This window comes from Pseudopodoces humilis, chromosome 3 (genome assembly GCF_049639895.1).
Source record: "Pseudopodoces humilis isolate 2021_Gansu_Grassland_sample_001 chromosome 3, ASM4963989v1, whole genome shotgun sequence".
NCBI classification, from domain to species: domain Eukaryota; kingdom Metazoa; phylum Chordata; class Aves; order Passeriformes; family Paridae; genus Pseudopodoces; species Pseudopodoces humilis.
In genome coordinates, this window is record NC_142202.1 from 65,971,872 (window position 1) to 65,997,508 (window position 25,637).

Here is a 25,637-nt window from a genome sequence, read left to right on the forward strand (position 1 = left end):
ATACTCTACATAGAACTGTGAAATGGTTTGGAAGGAACCTCAAAGATCACCTAGTTGCCATGGGCAGAAACTCCTTCCACTGGACCAGGTTGCTCAAAGTCCCATCCAACCCTCCAGGGATGTGGCATCCACAACTACTCTAAGCAACTTTGTGGCAGTGCCTCACCAAACTCACAGGAAAGAATGCCTTCCTAATCTAAACCCATCCTCATTCAGTTTAGAGACATTACTCCTTGTAATGGGAGTATAGGAATCACTGCATGTCCCTGCAAAAAGCCCTTCTCCATCTTTCTTGTGGTCTCCCTTTAAGCACTGGAAGGTGATGTAAGGTCTCCAGGCTGAACAACCCCAGCTCTCCCAGCCTGTCTTAACGGGAGAGGTGTTCTGGTCGTTTTTGTGACCCTCCTCAGGACTCGCTCCAGCAGGTGCACGTCCTAACATGAAGCTGAACTACCGTGTCTGTTTCTTTAGCCGTTTTTTCTTGGACGCTGACCTTTCCTCACTCGAGTTGCAATCCGTGAGTGCGGTAGGGGAACAGGATGCCTTCTCCAGAAGACCGATCCAGGCCGGGTGTCGGCTGCCGTCCCGGTTCTCCTCGCTTCTCCCCCGGGTGCGGCTGGAAGGGTTCGCGGGGCGGGATGGGGCGGGGCAGGGCCGGGCGGGGCCGGGGTCGCTCCGGCTGCGGCAGAGCGTCCGGACGAGGCAGAGGCTCCGGCCACGCAGAGGCTCCGGCCAAGGCACAGGCAGAGGCTCCGGCCGAGGCAGAGGGTCCCACCGCTCCCCGCCATCCTCGGCATGCTGCGGGCGCGCCTCCGCCCGGGGCGGCTGCTGTCCGCCCCTCCGCTCCGCCCGCCCGCGCCGCGGGGAGCCTCTGCCGCCGGGGATCCCGCCCGGAGCCCGGGCACCACCCGCGGTAAGGGGCTGCCCGCCACGCCGGCGGAAAGCGGAGGCGCCGGGATCGGCCCCGCGGCGGCGTCCCGGGGCTGGCGGGGAGATGCGCGGGCGGGCGGCTCGGGGCCGGGGCGGAGCGGGGCCGGGTTGCCCGGTGGGGGCGGCCCGCCGGTGGCACCGCAGCTCGGGTGGTCCCGAGAGTTCTCCTGCTCGCTTGGGTACCCGCACCCCGGGCGGCGGGGAGGTCGAATCAGACGCACAAAAACACTCGCTGCGTGCGGGGACAATCCAGAGACGGCGCGGAGGTGACTGTGCGTAGCCGAGACTTGGAGGTCTAATCCCTAAATTACTCTTCCTACCAAAATGGGTAGGGTTTTTCCCTTGCACACTTTACTATCGCTAACCCATAATTCTCTCTTAGTGCATGGTTTACAATGTGTGTTTTTTCTCCCTGCTCTTTAAGCTGAGCAGGCTCACAGGGTGGTCGCAAGTTACAAACCTTCGAAGTTTGACAAAAAAATCCTTCTCTGGACTGGACGTTTCAAGACAGAAGAAGAGATTCCTCTGAGGATCCCGTAAGTGCACTGGCCTTGTCCAAGGGTAACATGGAACTGAAGGGAAAGCAGTGGTGTGATCCTGATCCAGTGGAAAATTTAAAGCTTTTCGTTTTACAACCCTGAGACTTGGAAACAAACTAGAGGGCAAGAGAATTTCCTGTCCTGGTCAGAGGTTAAGATGAGAAAATGTTCCTTGCTGGAGTCCCTAGAGCCTGGGATTAAGAACTGGATCCATCTGAGTGGACAGCCTTGGTTACATTTATGTACTGGCTTGTTTGTTTTTTACTGGTAAACAATATTTTCTGTTTATAGCTTGTATAGACTGTTCTAAGGGAGCTGTCACTGAATAATTACATACAGCAAATTATTTTTTATTATAGAATTGGAGGAAAAATAGGGAAGGAGGTAATGAGAGGAGAATCACTCATCAAGGAAAACTGAGTACTTGACATATCCTGAGTCTCTCCTATTCTTGCTGACCCACTGGACTACATGATTTTTAAGGTCCCTTCCCACCCAAACCACACACACTACAGTTCTCTGACTTGCTGAAAATTAGCAACCTATAAGGGAGTCAGGCACTAAACACCTGAAACTCCTCTAATGTTAAAGGCTCCCTTTTCTTACATGCTATATAGCACTTCAGACATCTCTCTAGGACACTACTTTTTATCATCACAGTATGTCTCTACCTTGGATGACATGTTGAGAATAAACAGTATCAGAGCTGTGTAAAGCAACAGGTACATCCTCTGCCTATTCTTGCTGATTCCTGACAGTTTCACTGGAGTTTGCTGAGCGGGACAGTGGCTTTCTGGACAGTCTAACCTCTCTTGTGCTGTTAGTTTCACCATCTTCCTCTAGAGGAAGGCTCAGACATGTCTCAGGAGCTGTAAATGCTGTTCAAGTCATCGGGAGATGTTTGTAAAGGTGTGGTGTTTGCCAGTCATACAGACACATGCACAAAAATCACTCCTTTCTGGCCTGGCAGGTGAATGTCACCACTGTGCTTTCTGGGTGAGCAAAGTGTTTTTAGAACTGTAAGACTATGCTATACTATAAACAGTAATATACTAGAAGTGAACTGTATACTGAAGTGTTGCACTGTTTTAACTCTTGCCAAGAAAATAATTGCAAGGTGTTGCTACCTGTGAACACAACCAACTGCTGAAGATAGTTTGTACTATGAAACAAATCTGCAGGCTTTATTCAAGGTTGTGGTTTCTTCTATTTTTTTTTTTTTTAAAAAAAGCCCCAGCTGTTGCTGACTTCAGCAGAGGTATACCTGGAGTCTTGATTAAGGATTGAACAGCAAAGGCCCCAATATGCAATTAGGGAAGAACATTGTAAGGCCTGTTTTCCTTAAAGCAGATGCAGAAAGCAGGGAGAAAGTGAAAATCTGCCTCAGAGGAGTTTCAATTAGTGCACTGTGAAATATAATTAGGCTAATACATCAGACTAATAACATTTACGGTTTTGCTTTTGTTGCCACAAATGGATTATTGGATTAATGATCCTACGTGCCTGTCTGATGTGCCGTTTGTTTTGAAGATGATTTTTATCATTGTACAAACCAGAAGCAGTTCCTTAGAACTGCAGGCATTGTTAGTCACCTGCAAGAAACAGAGTGTGCACAACATGCTCCTCCTCTGTGCACCGGCAAGGAAGGGATGGAACAGCACTGCCACTCATGGGACCTGTCCTCTTCCACCACGCTGAACCTTAGAGCAAAGCACTGCAGCCCTCAGCTTTGGTGCAGGCTTTCATGGGCACTGTCAAATCCCCAGCTCTGCCCCGTCCAACCACGGTACTCTTTAAAGTAAATCTAAAGGTTTTTGAAGGAAAGAGAGCATTGCACCATGTTTACTTAGAACACAAAATAAATTCTTTATGCAGCTATTCTTTTTACACATATAGTTGTGGGTTTATACATATGTATAAAACATGTACTTATAACATACAAATATCTATATAAAATATTCCCATGATGAACTATGAAAGGAAAATGGTGCATAGCCAGTATTATGAACATCTTAAAAACTGTACTCCCCAGTATAATGCTTGACTTTGAAAAACTTAGCTGAATGTTTAGGGACAATTTTCATTATTTCCTGTACTACTGGTTCCCAGGGCGACACTGCTGGCTCAGAAGAGGAGGGTGGAAATGGGAGCTGTACCAAAGCAGATTGCTGGGTTGTAAAATGCCTCCTTTGCACTGACTACTGCCAGAGGACAACAGTGTTCACTACTTTTGCCTTTGATGACCAGCAAAAACAACCCCGTAGATTGATCTTGTTTAGGTGTGTGTTCCTGAAATAGTGCCCACTTTGTCACGCTGCTGCTTTAATAAAGAACTAAAACCTTTAACTTGTAGTAGTGCGAACTCTGCTTTAATCAAAAATCCAAGGATGTAAAGTCCTTAGCCTACAGAACACCATCTGAACATGTTAGATAGAGCAGTAATTGATTTCTAAAGTTAACTTTGAATAAAGAGAACTCCATCTGACACCACATATACGCCTCCATCTGTTTTAAACAGATAACCCCACTTAATCTTCACTTTGTTTAGAGTTTAAGGTATGATTTCTGGTGTATTTACCCCAAGCATTGAAATGCAAACATTTACTGCCTGAGCAATTTTCCCCCGTTTAAAAAACTCCAAAACAGTCTAAATCCACTAAATCTTGCTTTGCCATGGGAAATGGATTAGGATCAGAAGATGGCTGATACATAACTAACCGCAGCAAGCTGAAGATGTTTGTTTCAGAAGCTAATTCTGTATTTATTTTTAAATTGTGATGTTATGTCTGCAATGCTTTGAAGAGCTACTTTGCCTTTTTTAATGACTCAATTGAACTACTTTAATTGCAGGCCAGAGATGCTAGACAAGGCAAGAAACAAAGCTCGAGTGAAAGCCTGTTACATCATGATTGGGCTCTCAATTATTGCCTGTTTTGCGGTGATTGCTTCAGCTAAGAAGGTGAGCATGACTGTGTAGCATACTTTAAAACAATGGAATTCTGTGAAAAGCACACAAATCTAAACCAAGAGTGGCAGCTTACGGCTGTCCAAGTTTTAGCTGATTGAGTCTCTGTCAACCCCGCCACCCCAAGTGGCTGTTGCCCATTCCTGAGGTTGGGTAGCTTTCCCTGGGTGCATCCTTACTCCTACATTGTTACCTCCTCAGGCTGCTGCACGTCACGAGTCCTTGACAAGCTTAAATTTGGCAAAGAAGGCCAAGTGGCGGGAGGAGGCTGCACTGGCTGCAGAGGCAAAGACAAAGTAACTTCGCCTGAAATGCTGAAGGTCCCCGGAAGAGCAAAATTAACTGCTGCTGAGAGCAACTAGTGAGTTTCACCCCTACATGGACAACTATAGTACCCACACCCTGGAGCCAGTAAGGGCAGCTACGGCACTACAAAAAGAAAGGGAAGGTCTCTTTCATTAGGAAGATATTCAGGATACTTGTTGCATATAATTAAAACTATTTAGAATATTTTGCATATGATTAAAAGCAGTAATTCATCTTATAGGAGATGAGGTAGTTTCCTAAGAATGCCAGTTACCTTTGGTTAGATAACCACAAAGTATTTAAACCCACGAAGTTTTCTGTCTGGTGACAGTGCAGTTATTCAGTGAACAAACTGCCACTTGGAATTCATTGGCATCAATGCTGTATTCAAAATGGTATTTGCATTTTTTAGTTTTAAGCAGCAACACTTATTAGATCACTAAATAAATACAGCAAACATCTGTAAAATAGGTTTTATTGGTTTCTGTATGGTATTTGGAGATTTAACATTCCATAATATTGCATACTACTTATATGTGTTCTGTTACAGTAATGGACCTTTGGCCTGGATTTAAAGATGCACTATTACTATCTGAAGTTAATATGGGTAATTTAGTTTCCAAGCATTATATGAAGACATTGTGCCATAAGTAACTAGAATTTTTCATTCCAGATTTCAGTGAAATCTTGAGGTCACAGCTTAAGTCAATGTATCAATTTGCAGACCTATTACAAAAATCCTCAGTTGTACGATTATAAATATAAACCTACTGAGAATTAACCATGGAGGAAAGACAATAGTGCATCTTTACTACTTTTTTAAAGACAGGCCCAACACTAAATAGTTTCCAGTTGCAAACTTGTTCTACAGCAAACATTTCTGTGCCAACATTATTACTATTTTCTGATTGCTGCTAGCAACGGTGTGTAAAGCAAATACTAGAAAATTAAAAAGCTGTATGAACCAGTCCTAAGACAAAAGTGCAATGACAAAAAAATTAGATATGATTCAGTGTAACAAGAGAAGGGAACTAATAAAAAAAATCTTATGCTCTGCATAGTTGCATAGATTAGCTAGTTAGTTTTCACATTTAAGCAGAACAAATGGTACCCTTTTAATTAAACCCAAACCCCTGTATTTTTAAACAGACTTTGTAACTAATGGGGCACTTCAAATTGCATATAAAACACCAAACTTACAGAGATTTTCGTATCACAGTTTTGTTTCTCGCACCATACTGGCTTCATCTATTTAAGTAATATCATCATAATCATAGCCCTACCTGCAAACGAGTACACTGGAACTGACCTTAAGTCATAATCTCTGGTTTTATTTTGTTCGTTTACGTGCTTTTAACAAAGCATGACATAAACTCAGTGATAAAATAGGAGAGACCATCCTGTATGTATATCCTTTAAAGAATGTTCGTTGTTATTTTTTAACAATATCAGGGTAAACCAAATGTTGAATTTAAAGAAGGATTTTCATTATCCTAACTCCATCAATTTTAGTTCCCTTTCTAACTGTTCCATTTAAACATATCAGAGGCATGAAATAGTTTGTCTAAATGCATAAAGTGCAGTCACTAACCATCCACAAGATAGAATAATATATCCACACAACTGAAGACATTCTTTCAAAACAAATGTAATACTTTAGATGTTCCCTCTTTTCTTCATTTTCCAAGTCTTTCAATTAAGATTTTCATAGTTCAGATTTGCTTTAAATAAGAGAGGCATATAAATGTAGTTTTACAGGGTTCTCCAAATAAAAAGCAGGCACGGCTGGTTATTATCAAAACAAGGTTGTTAGAAACAAAGGAATACCCTGTTACCTGAATAATTTTCTTACACTAGAACACTGAAATTCAGCATTTGCTTGTAATCTTGGTAGATTTCCACGATTGTTACCCTGTTCTTTGATGGGGAGTGGAGAGACCATGGGAGAGAATGAAGGTTGGTATATGAAAGCCTAAAACTAATAGAGTAAAAAGGGCGTAAGTACAATCACCTAACATTTTATGAAAATTTGGCAGCTGTACTCAATATTATTACACTATTCAAAACTGTTGTATGCTGTACAAATCTAGGTTTAAAGTGTCATTTGCTAAAATATCTCATTATTCAGAGTTCATAAAGTAACAGCACTCCTATATACACTTCTTACACCTCTATCTTCCACTAAAAAGACTTCAAAGGGAGTTTGCTTCCCTCCCAGTTATATCTTAGTCAAAACTGACCATTAATTTAGAAAATCCACTTCAAGTCCCACATTCAATTACAATATAGAATATATTGCTGTAACATCCAAGTGAAACATCTTAGAATCTTAACTTGCATGTAAAAAAAATTCTAAATATAAAATGGTACTGTAAATGATACCACCTTTAACCTGTATTTTTCAGTGCATTAAAATATTATTTAGTGACAAGCACAGTGCCATGGGTAAGTGATTTGAAGTTTGAATTGCAGCTTTTCATGAAGCATGAAATGCTCTCATATGTCACAGATTTCACTTAACCCAGGAGTTTGATGTTAATACATTAATTACAGGTAATAAAAAATAGCAATACTTCAGAGTTAACCCAAAGTATTAATTTCTCCAAATGAGATATACTACTATTACACCAGAAACACTACTTATATGCAAGTCAAAGCAGAGCATACATTTTTCTGTACTCAACTGTTAATGTAAATATTAGAATTCTATTTCTTTTAGTGTTTAACAGCAAACACTGTATAGAGTAGAGCCTAAATATTTAGATGACAATAACTTCTAGTTAGTTTTGGTGTCCACATACTTAATGCTATTTACAGTACAACAAACTTTTCCTTCAACTGGAGCGATTCACTATTCATTTTTCACTGCAGTATTTCTATTGTCTTACCAAAAGGAAACCAAATTCATTAACCTAAGGAACAATTCAAGTGGCAGTAGCATACTTGGGTCAAAAAACAACACCTATTGTCTAAACTTTTAAGAAGCTATTGTACTAAAAGGCAAACATTGCAATGTTTCTCAAACTAAAGTGGTGTTACCACATCTTGACAGAAGACAGCTGAAAAATCAGCTTGGTGATTAATGCACATCACCCTTCTGTCATTCCTAATTGCAGCTTTCTTGTGGTAACTGCAGCGGCTGCTTTCACTGCAAAGTACTGCAGTTGTGGCTGACTTGTAATGCCATTTAGCAGCTGTCATTACAGAGCCAACATCAAATGACCAGCAAGGTCTCTGCTGATTCCAATTTGAAAACCTCTGAAATAGTCCTCTTCCCACATAATTGAGAAAAAACTTTTTCATATATTCAATATTATATTAGATAATTAGCATTATATATGTATATCTATTATGCCTTTAAATACACTTTATAAATAAATTCCAACAGTGTGTTGTAAAGTAAGTAATGCATAAAAATTTCACAATTTAAATAAATATTTTTCACATTCCAATTCAGCTTCTTACAAGCTCATCTTTATTTCATGCCTTAGTTCTGAAGCAATGTTTCTGCTTCAATACAAGAGGTAGATTTGATAGAGACTGGGCAAGTCAAGCCTACTGCCAAAAATTCAACTGTCAGTAACTGTATTGCTGATATGAAGTTTGAGACTACATGAAAAATTCAGAACCACTACCTAAAATCCTACCAAGTCTTAGCTAAACAGTTCTTGTTAAATCACATTTAATGCTTTTAGACATGATTACTCACAGTTGTTTTCTGTACATAAGAGATAATGAAGAACACAAATACTAAACAGAGAACAGTTGTCTCTAACACAATATATAAAAGTGCATGAGATGTTTCTTCATATATTTCTGCAAAACATATTCAGCTTTTCCTCTAACTTTGGCCATAAAGAAAAGACCTCTGAGAAAAAAAACCCAAACCATACAAGTGTTTAAATTTTATGCTTATATTCACTTCAGTAGTTTAGAGCTGGAACCCCTCCATTGGAGCCTCCTGCTGTTGAAACACAAACTGCTGCTGACTTTCATCCACCTGAGGTGCAATACTAGAGTCCTCTTCTTCAACACCAAAATAATGTTCTATGAGTTCAAAAGCCTTTTGGTAGATCTCTTGGTTTTCATGCCTCTGAAGAAATTCAATTTTATCAAGTCCTAAATTCAAAATAGAAGATTTTCAAAAATATAGTTGCTTAAATGAATGATGCATTCAAATGGAAACAGTTTATAGTATAGCAGTACTTCTTAAGACAGAAAGATGCAATCCCAAGTCACCTCAATTAACTTCATACCACTGGTTCTTAATTTCTTCACCCACGTATTTCTAGTCTTAATTTTCTGCTATCCAAACTCACTGTAAAACTACACTAGAAGCATTTAAATTAAACTAATATCCCAATTTCTGTTCTTCTACTCTTAAGTCTTTCCCCAGCTCTAAATTCTATCTCCACTCATGGAGTCATCCATGATGACTGATGGGGACAGTCTGGTATCTTCTTTTGATTTTCATTTTAAGATTTAAAGATATTACCCTTTGGAAAGCTTACCATTTTACAAGTAGAGGACATAACTTCTGCTCTTTTGGCTGAATTAAGTGCTAGGCAGTCAGTTAGGTTGATATAAAATTCCTGTTTAGCTTTTTAAGGTAATGTAGATTCCACTCAGGTTGGATTAGACAGAGCTCAAATGAACCCTCTAGTGACTGCAGAAGCCAAAGCAATGAGGGTGATATAATCAGCTGTTTTCCTTAACCTATACTCGACAGCTTCAGCAGCCTATGCTTAACTGCTAAAGGAAATAAGAGAACCTAGGGAATCAACACTTAAAATTATGAATGGACAGAAAATCTGCAACACAATAAATTCCAATGAAGTGTTCAGTACTTATTCCTCTTATGCATTTAATTGCTTTAGTTCTTCAAGCATGCACTTGCTTTAAAAAGTTAAACTCTCTAACAGGGAATTTAGATGTAAAGACTGCTTTACAGAAAAGTTAGTACCATCTATTCAGAAATAATGTAGTCAATTAGAACCACAGTTCTATTAGTTACTAGCAGTTTCTGAAATACAAATGTCTGCCAGTTTTGTTTTGTCAGAGCTACAAAAAAAGGCAACTCTCCATAAAGAATGACAGTTTCATTATAAGCCAATTGTAAAATAATCCAGTCATGAAATTCCACATATTAGTTTTTCTAGAATGCCTGTATACAGTGGTTCAATTAAAGAACTTTTCTAAGAAACTAAACAAAATACTTGCAAAAGTAAAAACATTTTAGTTTTCAGTCAGTTTTATGATCTGAAGTTGAGTTTCCTGTTGCTGATGTTTACTATATTAAAAAGTGATCCAACTTTGGGATTAATTTAAAAACACCTGATTTTACATCCCAGTTGGTAACGAAACTATAGCAGACAGGACTATGTAGTAAAGTATTCAAAACTGTACTTAGGAATGGCTGATAAATTTATGCAAAGCATGGTTCCATGGGACATGGAACTGGGACACCTGTGTTAAGCCCTTCTGAGAATGCTTCTCTAGAAGGACATTTAAACTGACCGCAAACAAACACCCAAACATTTTCTGCATTTAAGCACTTTCCCCTAAATGTTACATTACCTAATTTGTGATACCTTATGTCTACTTATGCTTGGAGTAATTCTTGTATTAAAACTTACCTGCAAATTTCAAAATGACTCACAGTGGTTTTGTTTTTACAGATTAGAATAAGGAGGTTCAGGTATGCATTTTTACAAGAAGTGTGCTCTTACCATAGGCTTCCTCTATGAGGGCACAATAAGGATTAGTGCCAATTCCATTTTGCTTTGATTCTTGTTCTCCAAGACGCAGGATATTTTCAAGTCCATTTAAAGCCACCTGTACTATTTTTGAATCCATCACAGTCAGGAGGTCACAAAGAGGCTTGGTACAACCTAGTGCTACCAAATACCTTTATAGCAGAAAAGAAACAGAGGAAGGGGAGAAGAACTCATAATCCAGCACATTTATTTTGCCATACAGTCTACTGCTGTTGATACTTTTGCTAAAAAAAAATGGCTGAAACAACAAAATTTCTAGAACATGCAACAATACAAAGGGAAACTTAGCCCAAAATGAAATAAATATTACAAGTTATCCTAATTAAAAAAAAATTAATGTGTTTATTCCTAATTGGAGTGTGAAATCTGTAGTCTTTTTAACTTCTTTTTACCTACAGTGTTCAGATGGGTTTAATTGAATATAAAAGAAAAAAACTTAGCAGGAAGTTCTTTACTCCAGCAGCTTAAATTTTCAAGTAGTAAAGATATCAAGTAAACACATTAGGTACATGTAAGAACACTGGGCACCGTTCTGTGCTAACACAGTCCACACTAGCAGTCCATTAAAATATTAACATCGCCTACTATAAAGAGAAGGATGTAACTATAAATACAAAGACAAAAAATACTGTGATTCTGGATATCCCTTCCTTTTCCCAATTTTGAAAAAAATTTTGTATGAACTTCCAGATGTCATAACTTGTGTCCTTGCTTCTAGTATGCAAGTAAAATGAAAACAGCAAGGTTTCCCTAAATATAGTTTAATTCAGTAGTTTAAAACTATTGTTCAGTTAGGCAGTAGTAACCTGAGGACATTAGGAGGACTAAAACTTCATTACACCAATAATATAAATGTATTTTTGATGAGAAACCATTGTTATGGTATTAAATGCACATCTACTGTTTAAAGATCCTGAATTAGAATTTATTTTTAAAATGCTAGATTTTGAAATGTTACATTATATAAGCAATTAAAATAAAATTTAAAAAAACCAAGATGCTTTCCTTTGTTATCCCTGTTATCCCTCTGGTAACACTTAGTGGTTATAAGAAATTCAGGATTAGTTACATTATAAATAAATAAGAACATACTTCTTGCAACAGAACTCCTAAATATGCTGGAAAAGCTACCACTTTCAGTTCTGGCTTCCAATAATACAGTAACTTTTAAATCAAATTATCAGCTACTGATTTAAAGCGATCATTATTCTACAGTATTCAGAGAAACCAGAGAATATTTAATTCTAGTAATTCTATCTTTGCAGCATATAAATAGCTACTGACAGTAGAAGTTTAATCAAACTCAGTTCTGAGCAAGGAGTTTAGATATCTGTTTTAAAATAATACTGATAGTGCGTTTAAAATACATGAAGAAACCACTAAAATCCCTGAAGTCTGTCCCCAAATATACAATCCTACTGCACAAGTTTGTTAAAGAACCCCCACAGTTTTCCATTTTCAAACACTGAAACAATATATCAACTGGTGCAATTGTGCTTGACAATGTAGTATCAGCTGTGGAAGATAAGCCTGTGAAAGCTTTAGGTGCAAACAAAGTACTAATTATTTATTAAGTTTGTTGCATGCGCTTCGATTTTTCTGAATTTCTACGTTTAGCCTCCGTACAGAGTTTCATGGAAATGAGGCCATGTTTAGGATTTTGTTGCTATGACTGTCAAGATTAAATTCAGAAATCTGAATGCCCTATAGAAGATCCTTAGGCAGAGAAAATTAGTAACGTACACAAACTTACCTGATCTGTTCAGGGGTTCCTCCTGATGTTGCATTAGTTATGGCCCATGCTGCCTCTTTTCTGGTGCGAAATTCAGCTTTTTGAAGAATTTCAATCAATATTGGAAAAATATTTGCATCTATAACAGCCTAAGAGATGAAATTGTAACATTTTACAACACTTTTCAGAACACTTATAGCCTTAACTACAAGAATTAGTGATGCCTGCTGATATCAAAACGAAGAATATTGCTTAGATGGTGCCATACAAACTAGAAATGCTAAACTGAAATTCAGAACTATTCCAACATCGCACTGCAGCAACCATCAGAATACCTTGGGTTTTTTATTTCTCTGTTTCTGGTGGGCAGAGCACAGCTTACTGGATTGGCCCATTTAAAAATCATACAGCACATCCTGAATTTTTGAACTGAAGATCAAGCTTTGGAACAATATTTTCAATTTTATTGAGGTCTGTGGTCTTCATCGAGAGACTATGTCCGTAATTAGAGACTTTATTACATGTTTTAAGTTATATAAGGAAGTAACATTTTCATCTCTGACTGAAGTAGAAGGGGAAAAAAGTAATTTTGGAATATGCATTCTGATTCAGAATTCTCATTTTTATTGGTCAGAACCTTTTTTCAGATAGCTCCAGATACATGGAACAATAAGCAGGTTGCAGTAACTTCCACAAGAACACAACTCAGTGTTGATGACATCATGTCAGTCTTATCCAAGCAAAATATTCACCATTTCCAAACTGGTTCACTTTTTACTGGACAAATTTGTAGTACAAATTGTGACAGCTATTTCTATTTAAAATAATATCTCAAAGTTGAGAAGAAAGCATTTAGGTTAGGTAAAACTATAGTTAGATTAAAACAAATAATACAGTCAGTGCAGTTTCCATTTACATCTTGTGAAGGAAAATCAAGTGAAGTAGTAAAATGAAAACAAAACAAACCAATTAACAAATTCGCAGGCTTTACCTGAATCTGAGCTCTGTTTCCTGCAGTTATATTAGAAACAGTCCAGCATGCTTCTTTTCTGATAGATTCCTTGGGACTACTAAGCAAGTGCAAGAGACACGGTAATGCAGAGCAGTTTAGAATCACCTAAAATAATTTCAAAATTGAGAACTGGGTTGTACTATATATATACATATATTCCCTTGAGCAATACACATATATATATATGAATATGAAAGCATAAAAAGCAGAGGACTTCAAAAGATTTTGCGACATTTATATTATACAAAGTGTCATATCCTGCAAAATTAGAGTTCAATGTTGAGTGTGTGACCAGACAATCCAGCAATTTGAAAGAATCTGCCTTCAATTAATTTCAGACCAAAAGACTGACAATCGCAAAACTAAGTAAGACTGCTTAACGCTAAAATATGAGTAAGTCAAAATGACTGACAAGTGCACATCTAATTTGTACAGTTATTTGTTAATTTTTTAAGAGGTAAGGTTTTCCATTTATTTCCTTAGCAAAATCCTTTCCTCTAGAGCTCACTAATTATGCAATTAACTTTTTTCCTTATATTCTTTTTTACACTAGTACTGTCAGCCTTTTAGAAAGAATTATTTTTAAAGTAGGAGCTGTCTTCTTATTTCCTGCATTGCTTCAAAATCAATCCCATTGCCTAAAATTAATAAAATAGATATTTAAAATAAATTACATCAGTAATACTATCACATACAAATTCATGGACAAATCAAGTATAAGCATAGCTTAGAAGTGAAAACCTTGGCTGCCTTTAAGACTGGAAAAAAGGGAACCATAATGAATAACTTAAACCCCTGTAAGGAAGGGAAAAAACCCAAAAAAAGAAAAAAGCAACAGTCAAAGTACCGTACTTTTCATTTCAAAGAAATGAAGCAATCCATTACACACAATGCTGCAAAAAAATGTTCATTCTTGCATTAACTTAATGCTTAAAATAGGAGCCTAAACTATCAAATCAACGACAAAGCTTTCTAGAAAGACTCTTTCAGTGATGCATGCAGATACCTATACCGGACATGTATTTTGTCAAAGTTTTTACAAAATTCTGTCTTGCCAAGTAAGTTTTCTTAAATCAAGCAGTCTTACCTGTGTTTGAATATCATCCCCAGTAACAATATTTCCAACTGCTCTTAATGCAGGGGATACCACCTTGTAATCATTATGCCTGGAGACAAATGTTATATTGCTTGATATTACCAAGTGTTAAAAGAATATTTTTGCATTTTCAGCAAACGATTTACTTCAGATGCTAAGTATTTAGTTATCAAAAACACTGTATTACATATTGCACTTTCCCTGTTTAGCCAAATTTGACTACTGCAACCCCACAACCAAACTGCTGATTCAAAGACCCAGCACTTCTATGGAACAACACAACTTAGAGCAATCTGCTCAGCAGATCCATTTTGCCCAGCTCAAGTATTATTAAATATGATATTTGAACATGCATCATTCAATATCCACAGAAACAGAGGGGGTGTTATGAAGTGTATACTACAGCTTAGTATGTTTTGTAAGCAAAATTACCCCTTTTGTGAGTCAATAATCCCAAAAGCCAACACATGAAGTCCATATTCAGCTGCATGATGTGTGGGAGAAAGAAATTACACAGTTGCCCTAAAGCTTCTATGGAAGAGAAAGCAATCTTCCCTCTCCTGACAGCTATAAAAATGAGCTTTTCAAGCGGAAGTGTGCTGAGCTCTCTGTGTGGGAACTACTGCTGAGCTCTCTGTGTGGGAACTACTACCTACTACTACTAGTAGATAGTACTAATACTAATGTATTCACGTGGGACTACTACTGCAGTCCCATGTGAATACAGAGATTTAGTCTCCCTTTCCAGGAAAATAATGAACAATAACCCAAATATATTGGAGCAGTTTAGAAGTAGCTCTAGCCAGCTTCTGGACTTTGCTAAGTCCAAGAACTATCTGTGAAGCAATTATATGTCCTAGAAAGTATAACAGTGAAATAAAAAATAAATAAATAAATATTTTTAAAAAAATAAATTTACAATTCAAGATTGGTCTTCAGTCTTTGCCCTTCTATTCCTTCATGTATATGGAATCCTACATTATATTTTAAGGAATATAGAGGAATACTTTGGATTCGCTGTCAGTGTCAGGAATAATTGCAGGAGCTGAACATCCTAGCAAGAAGCTTAAAAGATTTCAGACTGAATTCATGTTCAACACTTTTCACAAAAATAAATTAAAACTTTAGGTGAGAAAACATAGCTCAATATTAACAGTACTATATGACATTTACTTGGTGAGAAGACTTACATAAGCAGCTCTACCAATCTTCGACACACTCCAGAATCAATAACAGCTTGAATTTTATCATTGGGACCATCTGAAAGGTAAGAGAGGGCCCAGCAAGCATCTGCTAATACATCCGGGTCACTGCTAAACAACAGTCTTGATAAAACATTTAAGCAAGGAGCAACCTAGGTTAAAGAAAAATATTGCATAAAATTAGTTGTTCCCCGCTTTTCAAGTTTCAGAGAATACTCTGCAAAGGCATTAATGTGCAACACTCTTTACTGCTCAAGTACATGGTCATTAATGAATGAGGGCCCAGGTGGAACACTTTCTGATTAAACCAGATATCAAATTGAAACCAGCAAAGTGGATAAATTCTAATTCCCAGCCTATTTATTGAGAAATACTGTATTAAGTATATAATTGTTCTGCTTAAACAAAACCATCTACTTTTACAGGAATTACTGATGCTTTTTTTAATCATCCAGGGAGCAGAATCTAAAAGTAATAAAGATTTTTGTTTTTTTTTATTGCTGGCTTTGTATGAGTACTAGTATGAGTTATTTGTAATAACCAACCTAGAGTAACGGACACAGCACCCAACATTCACTGAATGGGTGAAACAAGCAGGGTCTCATGTCAGTTCTCAGTGCTGCTGTACCCTCTGGCCTTAATCTCTGTAACTTCCACACAGAACCAAATGAACTACACCATCTTAACATCATTTGAACCTGATGGGTATCTGCTGTGTAGCCTGGGAATTTCATATTCTTTGCAGAACTTAGTTCTTTACCTTACATGGGTTATGCAAATTCAGTCTCTATTATGTGTCCAACTGCTGCTGTTGCAAAGGGCAAAAAGCAGAGGACCTATTCTTATTAGCAGCTGCCTACAGGGCATCCTTTTCCTGTGAGGTTTTGTATTCAAACCACAAAAAATCTTGTTTTTTCACTACCAGAACAAACACTAGTAAAGAATATAGGTTAGGCAGAGTCATTGTAAGGTGTTCAATTAACTGACATCAGAAATCCCCCCCTTTTGTTAATATTTCAAGAATTAATAAGTAACAATAACTACTAGTTAGTAATTACTAACTCAGGAGGTAAACTCTCTCCAGATTAACTTTAACGATTGTTTAACCACAGTCTCTTCTACCAGAATACACAATGTTCAGCTTTTTTAAAGTCATTAACCTTACCAGAAATTAATTTCATACTGAAAATAAGAAGCTAAAACTCCTACTAGTGTTTACAATCTTTATAGCCACATACTAGAGAGAAGAATAAAAAAAAAAACAGTGAGAGCATATAGGCTCTCTCTGTCATCATAGTCCGATTTAACTGCATCTGACAGAGCAGGGAACTCAAAATTTTATTCAGGCAGTGTGCACTCACAAACAAAAAACAAAAAATCAAAAAAAACCCAAACAAACAAACAAACAAAAAAATTAATGAACCTTCAACTATAACTCACATTCTCTACAACAGTTCTGGAGAAAATACAGCCCCACATGGTTTAGTGCTGAATGTATAATTTCTCCATCACTTCACACCAGTGTATGACCATTTGTACGAGGCTATAGACTCAAGTCTGTAAGTGATATGATTTTATTGCTGAGAGGTGCTTTTCAGACAGGCAAGATTTTGTGATGACATTAAAAATATAAAATGTATGTCCATATCCAGATTCAAAGATTCTGTTTGTTATAAAATGTTACAAACGTAAGTATTCTTTAGCTTTCTGATTTCTCAAAATTACTACTTTATTATACCTTACTGAAGTCTGGAGGTGGGTTTTTTCCTCTACAAAGATTTGAGAGTGCCCAGACTGCATTTCTCGTTGTTGTAAGACGATTCGAATTTGTTAACAATCTGTGAGAGACAACAACAAAAAAAGCAATTTCTTATTAAAATTTAGGTAATTTTATGTCTATTGTTACCAACAGAACATCAAATAAGGAAGAGAAATTCTATTATTGGTCACTAGTTTAAATTTATTTATCTTCATATCTTACATGCTGCAACTATTTTCTTAAAATCAATTGAATCTGAGCAGATTATTTTCCATATTTTTGGATGTCTCATTCCCAAATCATGTACATGCATATAAACTAAACAATTGCTTATATGAAAAATCATTCAACTAAACCTGTCTGAGGGTCTTTAGAAGTGGCTAGGAGATGCAACCCTGCATGGAATGAACTCTGATGTTTTCATTCAGAGAATGCAATTAATAATAATAAAAATAGTTCCATAAAAAGCTGTAACTTGGAAGTTCTTGTAAAAAAATTAACACATTACTTCTGTTTTTGCCAAATAGAACGTGAAAGATTCAACACCTGAAAAATCGGGTTCACTTTCAGATACATACCAAAATGTCTAAAATGTTAATTCTTTATGTCCTTGGTGAAAGTAATCATGTTCTCCTCTGCTATTCTAAGCTATTTTACAAATGTTTTAAGTTGTTTTATTACTTTAAGAGGTAATGCAACTGAGCAACATTTGTGCTGTGTAAATTTTTCCCTGTGATGAAAATACTACAATAAGCACATAGTAAATGCTGTAATGATATTCTCAGTGAAATCTTCTAGTGGAACATAGGTCATGTAACAACTACTCTGTCAGCTCATCTCAGCAAGCAAACAGACAAACAGGAATGCTAGAGGTTGGAGCTACTGAACAAAGGTGGAAAAACAGCCTATTGCCTAGGTAGATGGAACCATACAAATACAAATAGGAATTAAATCATATCTCCCACCACATACACTCAGAAATCTGACAACATAGAGTTGGCACAATACAGAAATTTCATACCTGTGAAATAACACTTCTCTCCTTTTGCAAACACTGAAAAGCTTCCAGTCATGGACTAATTAATTAAAGATATGCATGAAGCTCATGTAATCCAAAACATTAAATTGCTTATCATATTGTTATGATTCTCAATTTAGACAAAAAAAAAAATATTCTTTTCAAGTAAATTCTAAGTTGAAGCTTTCATTTATCTATATGTGTACAATATATTACAGTATTAGTTTGCAATACTTACTCCAAGAGAGGTGGCAATATTCCACAGTTCAAAACAAAGTCTCTGCATTCTGCATTATCACCAGCAATGTTCCCAAGAGCCCACACTGCCTTAAAAAGCAAAGCATCCAAGTGAATTTATACATGCTTGCAAATCAACTTTTACAGATATTCTGTAAATTTTACAGCAAATATTATAGAATAGAAAAAGAAAAAAAAATCCATGAGGGAAAAAATAGTGACAGTAAATTTTTATCTTCCTGGAAGCAGACCAGCTAGCTAGTAGGCAAATGGGGCTCAAAGCCTCTCTAAACCCACACACCCCAAAACTGGCCTTCATAACTGAATTTCAAATAGTTACAAATCCCTCAAGAAGACAGTTACCTGCTCCTGTACATCTTCATGTTCTGAGCTAAGCAACTTAATAAAAATGGGAACAGCTCCAGTTTCAATTACAACTTTAGTGTGTAAGAAAGTTCCAGATGCTATGTTTGTCAAAGCCCAAGCTGCTTCAAACTGTTGAGGAACACAAACATAATTCTGTTAAACCACTCAGCAGTAAAACTTAAAATCATGACATGCAGTTTGACATAAGAGTTTCAGATGTTAATTTTCCAACTTTTTTCCTTTCCACTGATATGCAATTACTATTATGGTACTCTCTATACAATAAAATACCTGGCATTGACAAACTCTCTATTTAGTAAGACCCTTCAGTAACTACATAATTTTTAGGTTTTGGCTTACAGAGCTAAGAAAGATTTCGAATCACTATTAACTAGTACAAATACCTTTTGTTTAGTCAATATTAAGTTAATTCTTCTAGAAGTAAAGTCCATGAAGCCTAAGTGCTATTCCCATGGGGGAGTAGGCAGAACTGGTTACTCCTATCATTAATTCGATATTTCTCAGAGATTTTCTAAAAACATTTCAAATAAGTCTTTCAGTCTCCTGTAATTTTTCTTCGCTAAGATTTCAGTTGAAAAATACTACAGTATATTCAACACTTAATGAGACAGATTCTGCTCACACATAATTGCAGATGATCTTAATATATCACTGTGTAAATCTTCTTGAACACCTTCTGCTTTCAACACTCAAATTATTGTTCAGCTGAATACATGACCCTAAAGACTACTATGAAATTCACAAAGTCAAGTCACATTTTTAGCAGCAATAATGAAAACATATGGCTTCAGTGGTAAACAATAATTATATTTGGTTATTAAAAAACCCCACCAAACAAAACAAAATGTGCCTTCCAAAGCTCTTTTTAGAAGATTTCTTTTCCCATTCCAAACCCACAATCAGTATGAGCCGAACTCACTTGCAGAGTGTAATTTTCACTCCTCTCTAGAAATTTTACAAATCTCTGTACTACTCCTGGTTTTTGAATGACTTCATCTATAGGTGGATTAGGCTCTAGGGAATAAAAACAAACACATCTGTGTAGAAAGACCAAATAAATTACTTTTTCAGTATGACAAAAACAATGAATACGATTTGAAGATCATAATTTCATTCAATCACTTTCTTTCCAAAAGGAGTTACAAACTTTTCTCTTGAAAAGACTGCAGGATCTTCTCTATGAAGTGCTACAATGTAGTAAACATGCTGTGACATATAGCAGTAACACATACTATTATCCTTTTGCATATTAGTAACACTTCACAAAACACTGTTCCTTCCACCACTAGCTCAGGTTGGTGGAAGAGCCATTATGGTTACTGGATACTATTTTAAAAGACCAAGCTCACCTTTACCTATCATGCTATACACATACCAGTGTCACCTTAAAACTGCATGTTCTACAGCCCCAACAAAAACAAGCTACAACTCTTCTTTGCCAGCCATGTAATTTTTTTCCCCTTGAGTAGAGAATGGGAATGAGAAGCTAAATCACTGCAACAATTACTCTAAGTATGTTAATGTGCAGCTAGTTACTGCCCTGGACACCTCAATCAAAAACATCCTTGTTTTTTACTTTGTCTGAAAAACTTAACATCAAAATAATGACAATTGCTGTATTTAGCCTTTAGGTCAGAAGAGATTTGGCAGTTTCTTTATAAACAGAACTACAAGTTTCTGCAAGATCTATTTTAAATTGAAACATAACTAATGGTTAACTGACTATAATTCATAACACAGAAGGAAGCAAATAGAAAAAACAAGCAATGTTTACTTACCTTTAGAGAGCAATTTTCTGAATTTCTGAGTTGCTGTGAGTTGTTGATCAGGATCATCTGAAAAAATCATCTGTACCATATCTACCGTAATAACTTCTTCCTAAAAATGCAAAGAAGATTTATTGTAGTGTAGTACTATGCACACTAATAGATAACATTCTAAACACACTCTGAAGTATTTACCTCTGGAATAGGAACAGTAGAGCTGACATCAGGATCCTGAATTGGGCTTTCTACCATGGACTCTTCATTTCCCGGGAGAGACACATTTCGGCGTTTAAACAGCTGAACAAAGGTGAAATTTTTAGGAGACATTAGGAGTTACCCAAGTGTGGGTACTGATGACGTACACTTGAAGAAATGCTTTCACCAATACCAGTTAAAGAATTTTACCTACTCATACTTCCTATTCACCCATGCAAAGGGAATTCTATACAAAAGTTTAGATAACATAAAGGAGAAAAACTATCATATCTGTGTCTTGAGAAACTTCACAGCATCATTTCAGACAAACATTTAGAACTAAATTCTTATTAGTCATAAAGATCCATATTTTTTTCACAGGAAAAATAAGATACAGATATTTTTTGCTTTTAGTCTTTTATCCCTTATAATTAGCATGCATTTTAAACAAAAAATAGTATTCTACAAGCTATTTTCCCCTTTCTTAGTTTATAGGCTAAAAACATCAATACATAGGCAATGTTTGTGTTTCAGCACACCGCATTCCTCCCTTCTACACAAGACTACTACTCAGCCGCACCTGTGTTTTATACCCAGCTGGGGAAAGGTTAAACCAGAAACCTAATTTTCATATAGAAGAGAAAAAAAACCAGTGTAGCTTCAAGATGAACTTCCAAACCACGTAATGTTAAACATTCTCTATCCAAAAATCATTTTACAACTGGCTGCATGCACTGTCTATGCTCAGAATACACACCAGCACTACAGTACTTAATAAATTAAATTCAACTACTGCCTCTGCATTTTCTGGCATACAAGAAAAACATTCACATTGACCTATTCTCTTCTAGAATGCAAATCTAAATTTTTATCTTTATTCCAGTACTACACTTACAACCAGTGTAACCAACAATTCTAAGAACATTACATTTGTACCTTTAGAAAGAAATTATAGACTCTCAGTCCACTGACTAAGATTTCAACTGCAAGCATAATAATGAAACCACCTATAAATCCTGAGAGTTTTGTCTTTTAGGTGTCTACAGACCTAGGTTTCTGCAGTTCCACATGTCCTAAACTGCAGAAAAACTCCACGTTTATATCCAGCTATATTTCAATAGGAACCTAAACCACGACATTCTCTCCCCTGTTTAATGCATTTATGGGTTGGGTATAATTCTGGACACAAAACAACTACAGAATCCTGAATGCAAATAAGGCTTAATTCCATTTAAACCCACAAAGAAAGAAGAAACAACATTCCGCTTTTGGAAGACCAGACATTCTTTCTAGAACTCAACAAGTACACAGAAGTTCTTGGTTGAAAAGTGTAAACTTGTTTGGTCTTTCTACTAGTGACAATTTCTTCTAGAGCACAAGTGGTCTCATCTCCCTGCATAAACTCATTCTCAGGTCAGGAAGAACTGAAAAACACTGGTCCAACAGAGCGTAACAGTAGTCTCATTGTTACAACAGTCAGCAAGGGAGAAGAAACACCCATTATTTTCATCATTTGTCTAGGGAGCACTTACTACAAAATATGTAAACAAAACTTTCAGCAGAACTGCAATGGAGTTACTCAATCACAGGTAAGTGCTCCAGAACCACACCACTTGTGACTCTTACTCCCCTGGCCCAAATAATTGAAATTCTTTTTCCATGCACCACTTTCTCAGTAGAAGCGTATGTATTCTCACTTCAGAGCAGACTGCAGACTAGAGCCTGGGACACTCTCTAGGTTGTGGGAGACAAACTCATACACTTTAGACAAAACAGAAAAACAAACTACATTCCTTACCTTTCTGGCAAGAAACTACTAAACATTTTGTGAAGAAGAACTATGACAAACTATTAAATAATACAATGTTCCACATACTCTGATCACTAAAAATTCAATGAAAACAACGGCAAATGTTTGTATAATAGTTCAGGGATGCTTAGGTGATTGGAAGCAAGGTATCAAAGATGAAAATAATTCTTTCCCATCACACAGCAAAACTTTAACCCCAGCTGTAGCAGAGAATACAAGGTTTCAAATTCTTACTGGAAATATGAGTGTTCTTTTGGTCTAGTCTCACATGTTTAAACCTAGACTATGGATTAAAATTAGAAGTCATAACTCTCTCCTCTGTGAGCCCTAGTAACTTAAAATGGCTTCTGTTCATTTTTTTTATGATTCTATTGAGAGGTGCCTGGTGCTTCCCACAATTGCAAAGAAAACAGACATTCAATCTGGCACTCCTGGATTCCACTCCAGAGGACGAGTATGCTCAAGTCCTTTCAGGCCCCTGAATATAGCTCCACAGGTACTGACCAGTGAACAGCTCACCAAGATGCTTACCTGCTCTTCTCTTTTTTGTTTCCGAAGCTGGATTCCTTCCTCCTCTCTTCTCCTGCGCATTTCTTGGGGATTAAGTGCATTATTCTTGTAGCTCTTCATTCGGAAGTTATCTTTACCGGGGCTTGCCATGTTGTCTATTGAAAAAATACAAAATTATTCCAAAAGGCCAAACCTGCCATCTCCTGCATCTCCTGTACTAGGAAAATATCTACAGCAGGTGCTATATACTCCTGCATCAGTTTGCAATACCCAGTTCATAAAAAAAAAAACATTTAATGCAGAAATCATGGAAAACCTATGCCTAGATAAGCACTTCCAAACTGCAGATTAAACTACAGCTCATTTCAAGGATCAGATACAGCAGTCACCCCAGGACAAGCATTAAAGTGCATAAGCTACTGTAAAAAGAAACTATGCATCTTATAAGAAAACTGAAAAAAAAAAAAACCCAAAGATAATATGCCACAAAATTTTGATTCTGTCAGTGAAGAAGCAAAGAAATTTCCTTCCTTCTCTCATAAAGATGACATTCAATATATTACAAATAAGGACAAACCCAAGAAGAAAACCTGTAGTTTACTGCTTCATTTAATACCTTATGGCATTGTTTCTTTCACTATCTCACAAACATAACAGAATCTAAGGGCTATGCTTTTTCTTCTAATCTGTGTGCAGAAAAATAACATAAGGGTCAGTAGCACCCAGACAAGCATACTCTTTTTCATTTTAAACTAACAAAATTATTGTTTCATTCTAATTACTGGTTCTTTTAATGGATTTAGAAGATTAGAATCTGACTGTCATTTCAGGTACATCAGCTGTGGAAAGATAAAAGTGACAGTTCATGATTCTGTCACCAGAATGATCAGAGTGGAAAAGGTAGCATGGTGACTTTTTTTAAAGCTAGAATGGAAGCCTTTATCTGAAAAACAACTGTCAAAAACACGACTCTACAGAAACTATCACTCGTCTGGAATTCTTCTACAAGAAGAAAACATGTAAACTACAGTTCCTGAGCTGTGCATAGTTCTCTGGCAACTTCCATGCTGAGACAATTTGTTTTGGGGTTTTTGTTTGGTTCTGTTTTGGTTTTTTTTAATCAGCAGTACCAAGGACCACTAAGCAATAAACACAAGCTATGAGAGGAAAGCAGACTGCAGACTTAGGCTGATATCGAGACAAAACACTACAAGGACTCGGCAGCCTGTTTCACTCCAGTATTTGCTTCACAAGAACCTAACTACTAACATGTCTGCACAACAAGGCTAGGTGTGCCACTTTCTAAGGCAAATTTCTTGCAATAGTCATGTAACTTCATTTCCCATCAATGCTACTGGATTATCTAGTCCTAGAACCCCATCTCTTTCTTAATCGTTCACACCTTACTAATTTAATTGTGCCAATAAAACTGTCAGACTAAGAAATCGACTGCACAGGAGAAATGCACATCCAAAGTAACCCAGACACCTGCTCTCTGAAGAGTTATAGAGGGTCAACTGGAAGGAAGGTCTCAGCAAAACTGTTTTTATATAAAAAAGCTGAGAAACGTATAGCTTCAGTCCCCCCAGAAGGCTTTTAATATAGACATCGTAAGAGCAAGAAGTCTGTCAGTCCCTGATTTCACACTTTCTGCATCTAGATCCAAGCAAGTCTGCATTTCTCTGCTAAAAAAACTACACCCGTTTTAACATCAAATCCCTCCACCCACCACATCCTGCATTGCACCCACTTGTTGTGCATAGTCTAAGACCTATCACACTACATTTTTTCTTTTCTCCTTCTTGTCTACATAAGGCTCACTAAACAGTGCGCCTCGCTGTCCCTCCGCCCCCTTCGCGGCCGGACGCTGCCCACAGGCTTCGCACCGACCCAGCCCGGAAGGACCGACCGGTCCGAGACCGCCAGGACTGACTGACCTGTCAGCCCGAGAGGCCGGACACTCACACACCCACCCAGCCTGGCTACACACAGCGAGCAGCGACGCTCTTCACTCACGTCCCCAGCAGAAGGGGTGGAAAGCCCCCTCCATCGGCAGCAAGGCAGAGAAGGGGGAGGGCGGCAGAGCCCTCTTGGCTGAGGAAGCGGACACCCCATCCCAGCCCCGACCGAGATGCCATGTGAGCAATTCCCCGCCGCAGCCAGCAGCAGACCGGCCTACAGCGGGCACTCCGCCCCACAAGCGGTGTAGCCTCTGCCGCCCCTACCCTCCAGCTCTCAGCGCTTTTCCCTCCTTACCCATCGCGGCGGGCACGCCCGGCGCCGGGCGCCGTCCAAAGGTGTGATCGCCGCTCCGAAGCGCTCCGCACCGGCTGCAGACACCGATGCAAGATGGCGGACGCCGCCCCGCCGCGCGCTCCGCACTGGCCAGGGGGCGG

General features: G+C 37.7%; 2 protein-coding genes across 2 annotated transcripts; one reads left to right on the forward strand and one right to left on the reverse strand.

Annotated features, from left to right (window-relative positions):
* The first annotated feature begins 707 nt into the window (after window positions 1-707).
* FAM162B (family with sequence similarity 162 member B) lies at window positions 708-6,733 on the forward strand. Its single transcript, XM_014263283.2, has 4 exons — window positions 708-913; window positions 1,355-1,466; window positions 4,320-4,428; window positions 4,636-6,733. The coding sequence occupies exons 1-4, from the start codon at window positions 796-798 to the stop codon at window positions 4,732-4,734; spliced, it is 438 nt and encodes a 145-aa protein (XP_014118758.1). The 5' UTR covers window positions 708-795; the 3' UTR covers window positions 4,735-6,733.
* KPNA5 (karyopherin subunit alpha 5) lies at window positions 5,200-25,621 on the reverse strand. Its single transcript, XM_005518299.3, has 14 exons — window positions 25,498-25,621; window positions 23,263-23,396; window positions 20,922-21,023; window positions 20,739-20,838; window positions 19,880-19,974; window positions 18,937-19,068; window positions 18,575-18,663; window positions 17,298-17,397; window positions 15,548-15,711; window positions 14,349-14,427; window positions 13,241-13,366; window positions 12,271-12,398; window positions 10,470-10,648; window positions 5,200-8,859 (listed from the first exon to the last, which is right to left on the reverse strand). Exons 1-14 carry the CDS (start codon window positions 25,499-25,501, stop codon window positions 8,672-8,674), a joined length of 1,620 nt encoding a protein of 539 aa, XP_005518356.1. The 5' UTR covers window positions 25,502-25,621; the 3' UTR covers window positions 5,200-8,671.
* Window positions 25,622-25,637: the final 16 nt, after the last annotated feature.

Bases quoted from the DNA above. Each gene is read 5' to 3' on its own strand.
- FAM162B (XM_014263283.2), top strand. From the start codon at position 796: ATGCTGCGGGCGCGCCTCCGCCCGGGGCGGCTGCTGTCCGCCCCTCCG. The intron at 1,467-4,319 runs GTAAGTGCACTG...CTTTAATTGCAG, and splicing joins GAGATTCCTCTGAGGATCCC to GCCAGAGATGCTAGACAAGG. The intron at 4,429-4,635 runs GTGAGCATGACT...TTACCTCCTCAG, and splicing joins TGATTGCTTCAGCTAAGAAG to GCTGCTGCACGTCACGAGTC.
- KPNA5 (XM_005518299.3), bottom strand. The intron at 21,024-23,262 runs GTAAGCATCTTG...ACCTTTGTTCAG, and splicing joins AACAAAAAAGAGAAGAGCAG to CTGTTTAAACGCCGAAATGT. The intron at 19,069-19,879 runs GTGAGTTCGGCT...GTTCCTCAACAG, and splicing joins GTGAAAATTACACTCTGCAA to TTTGAAGCAGCTTGGGCTTT.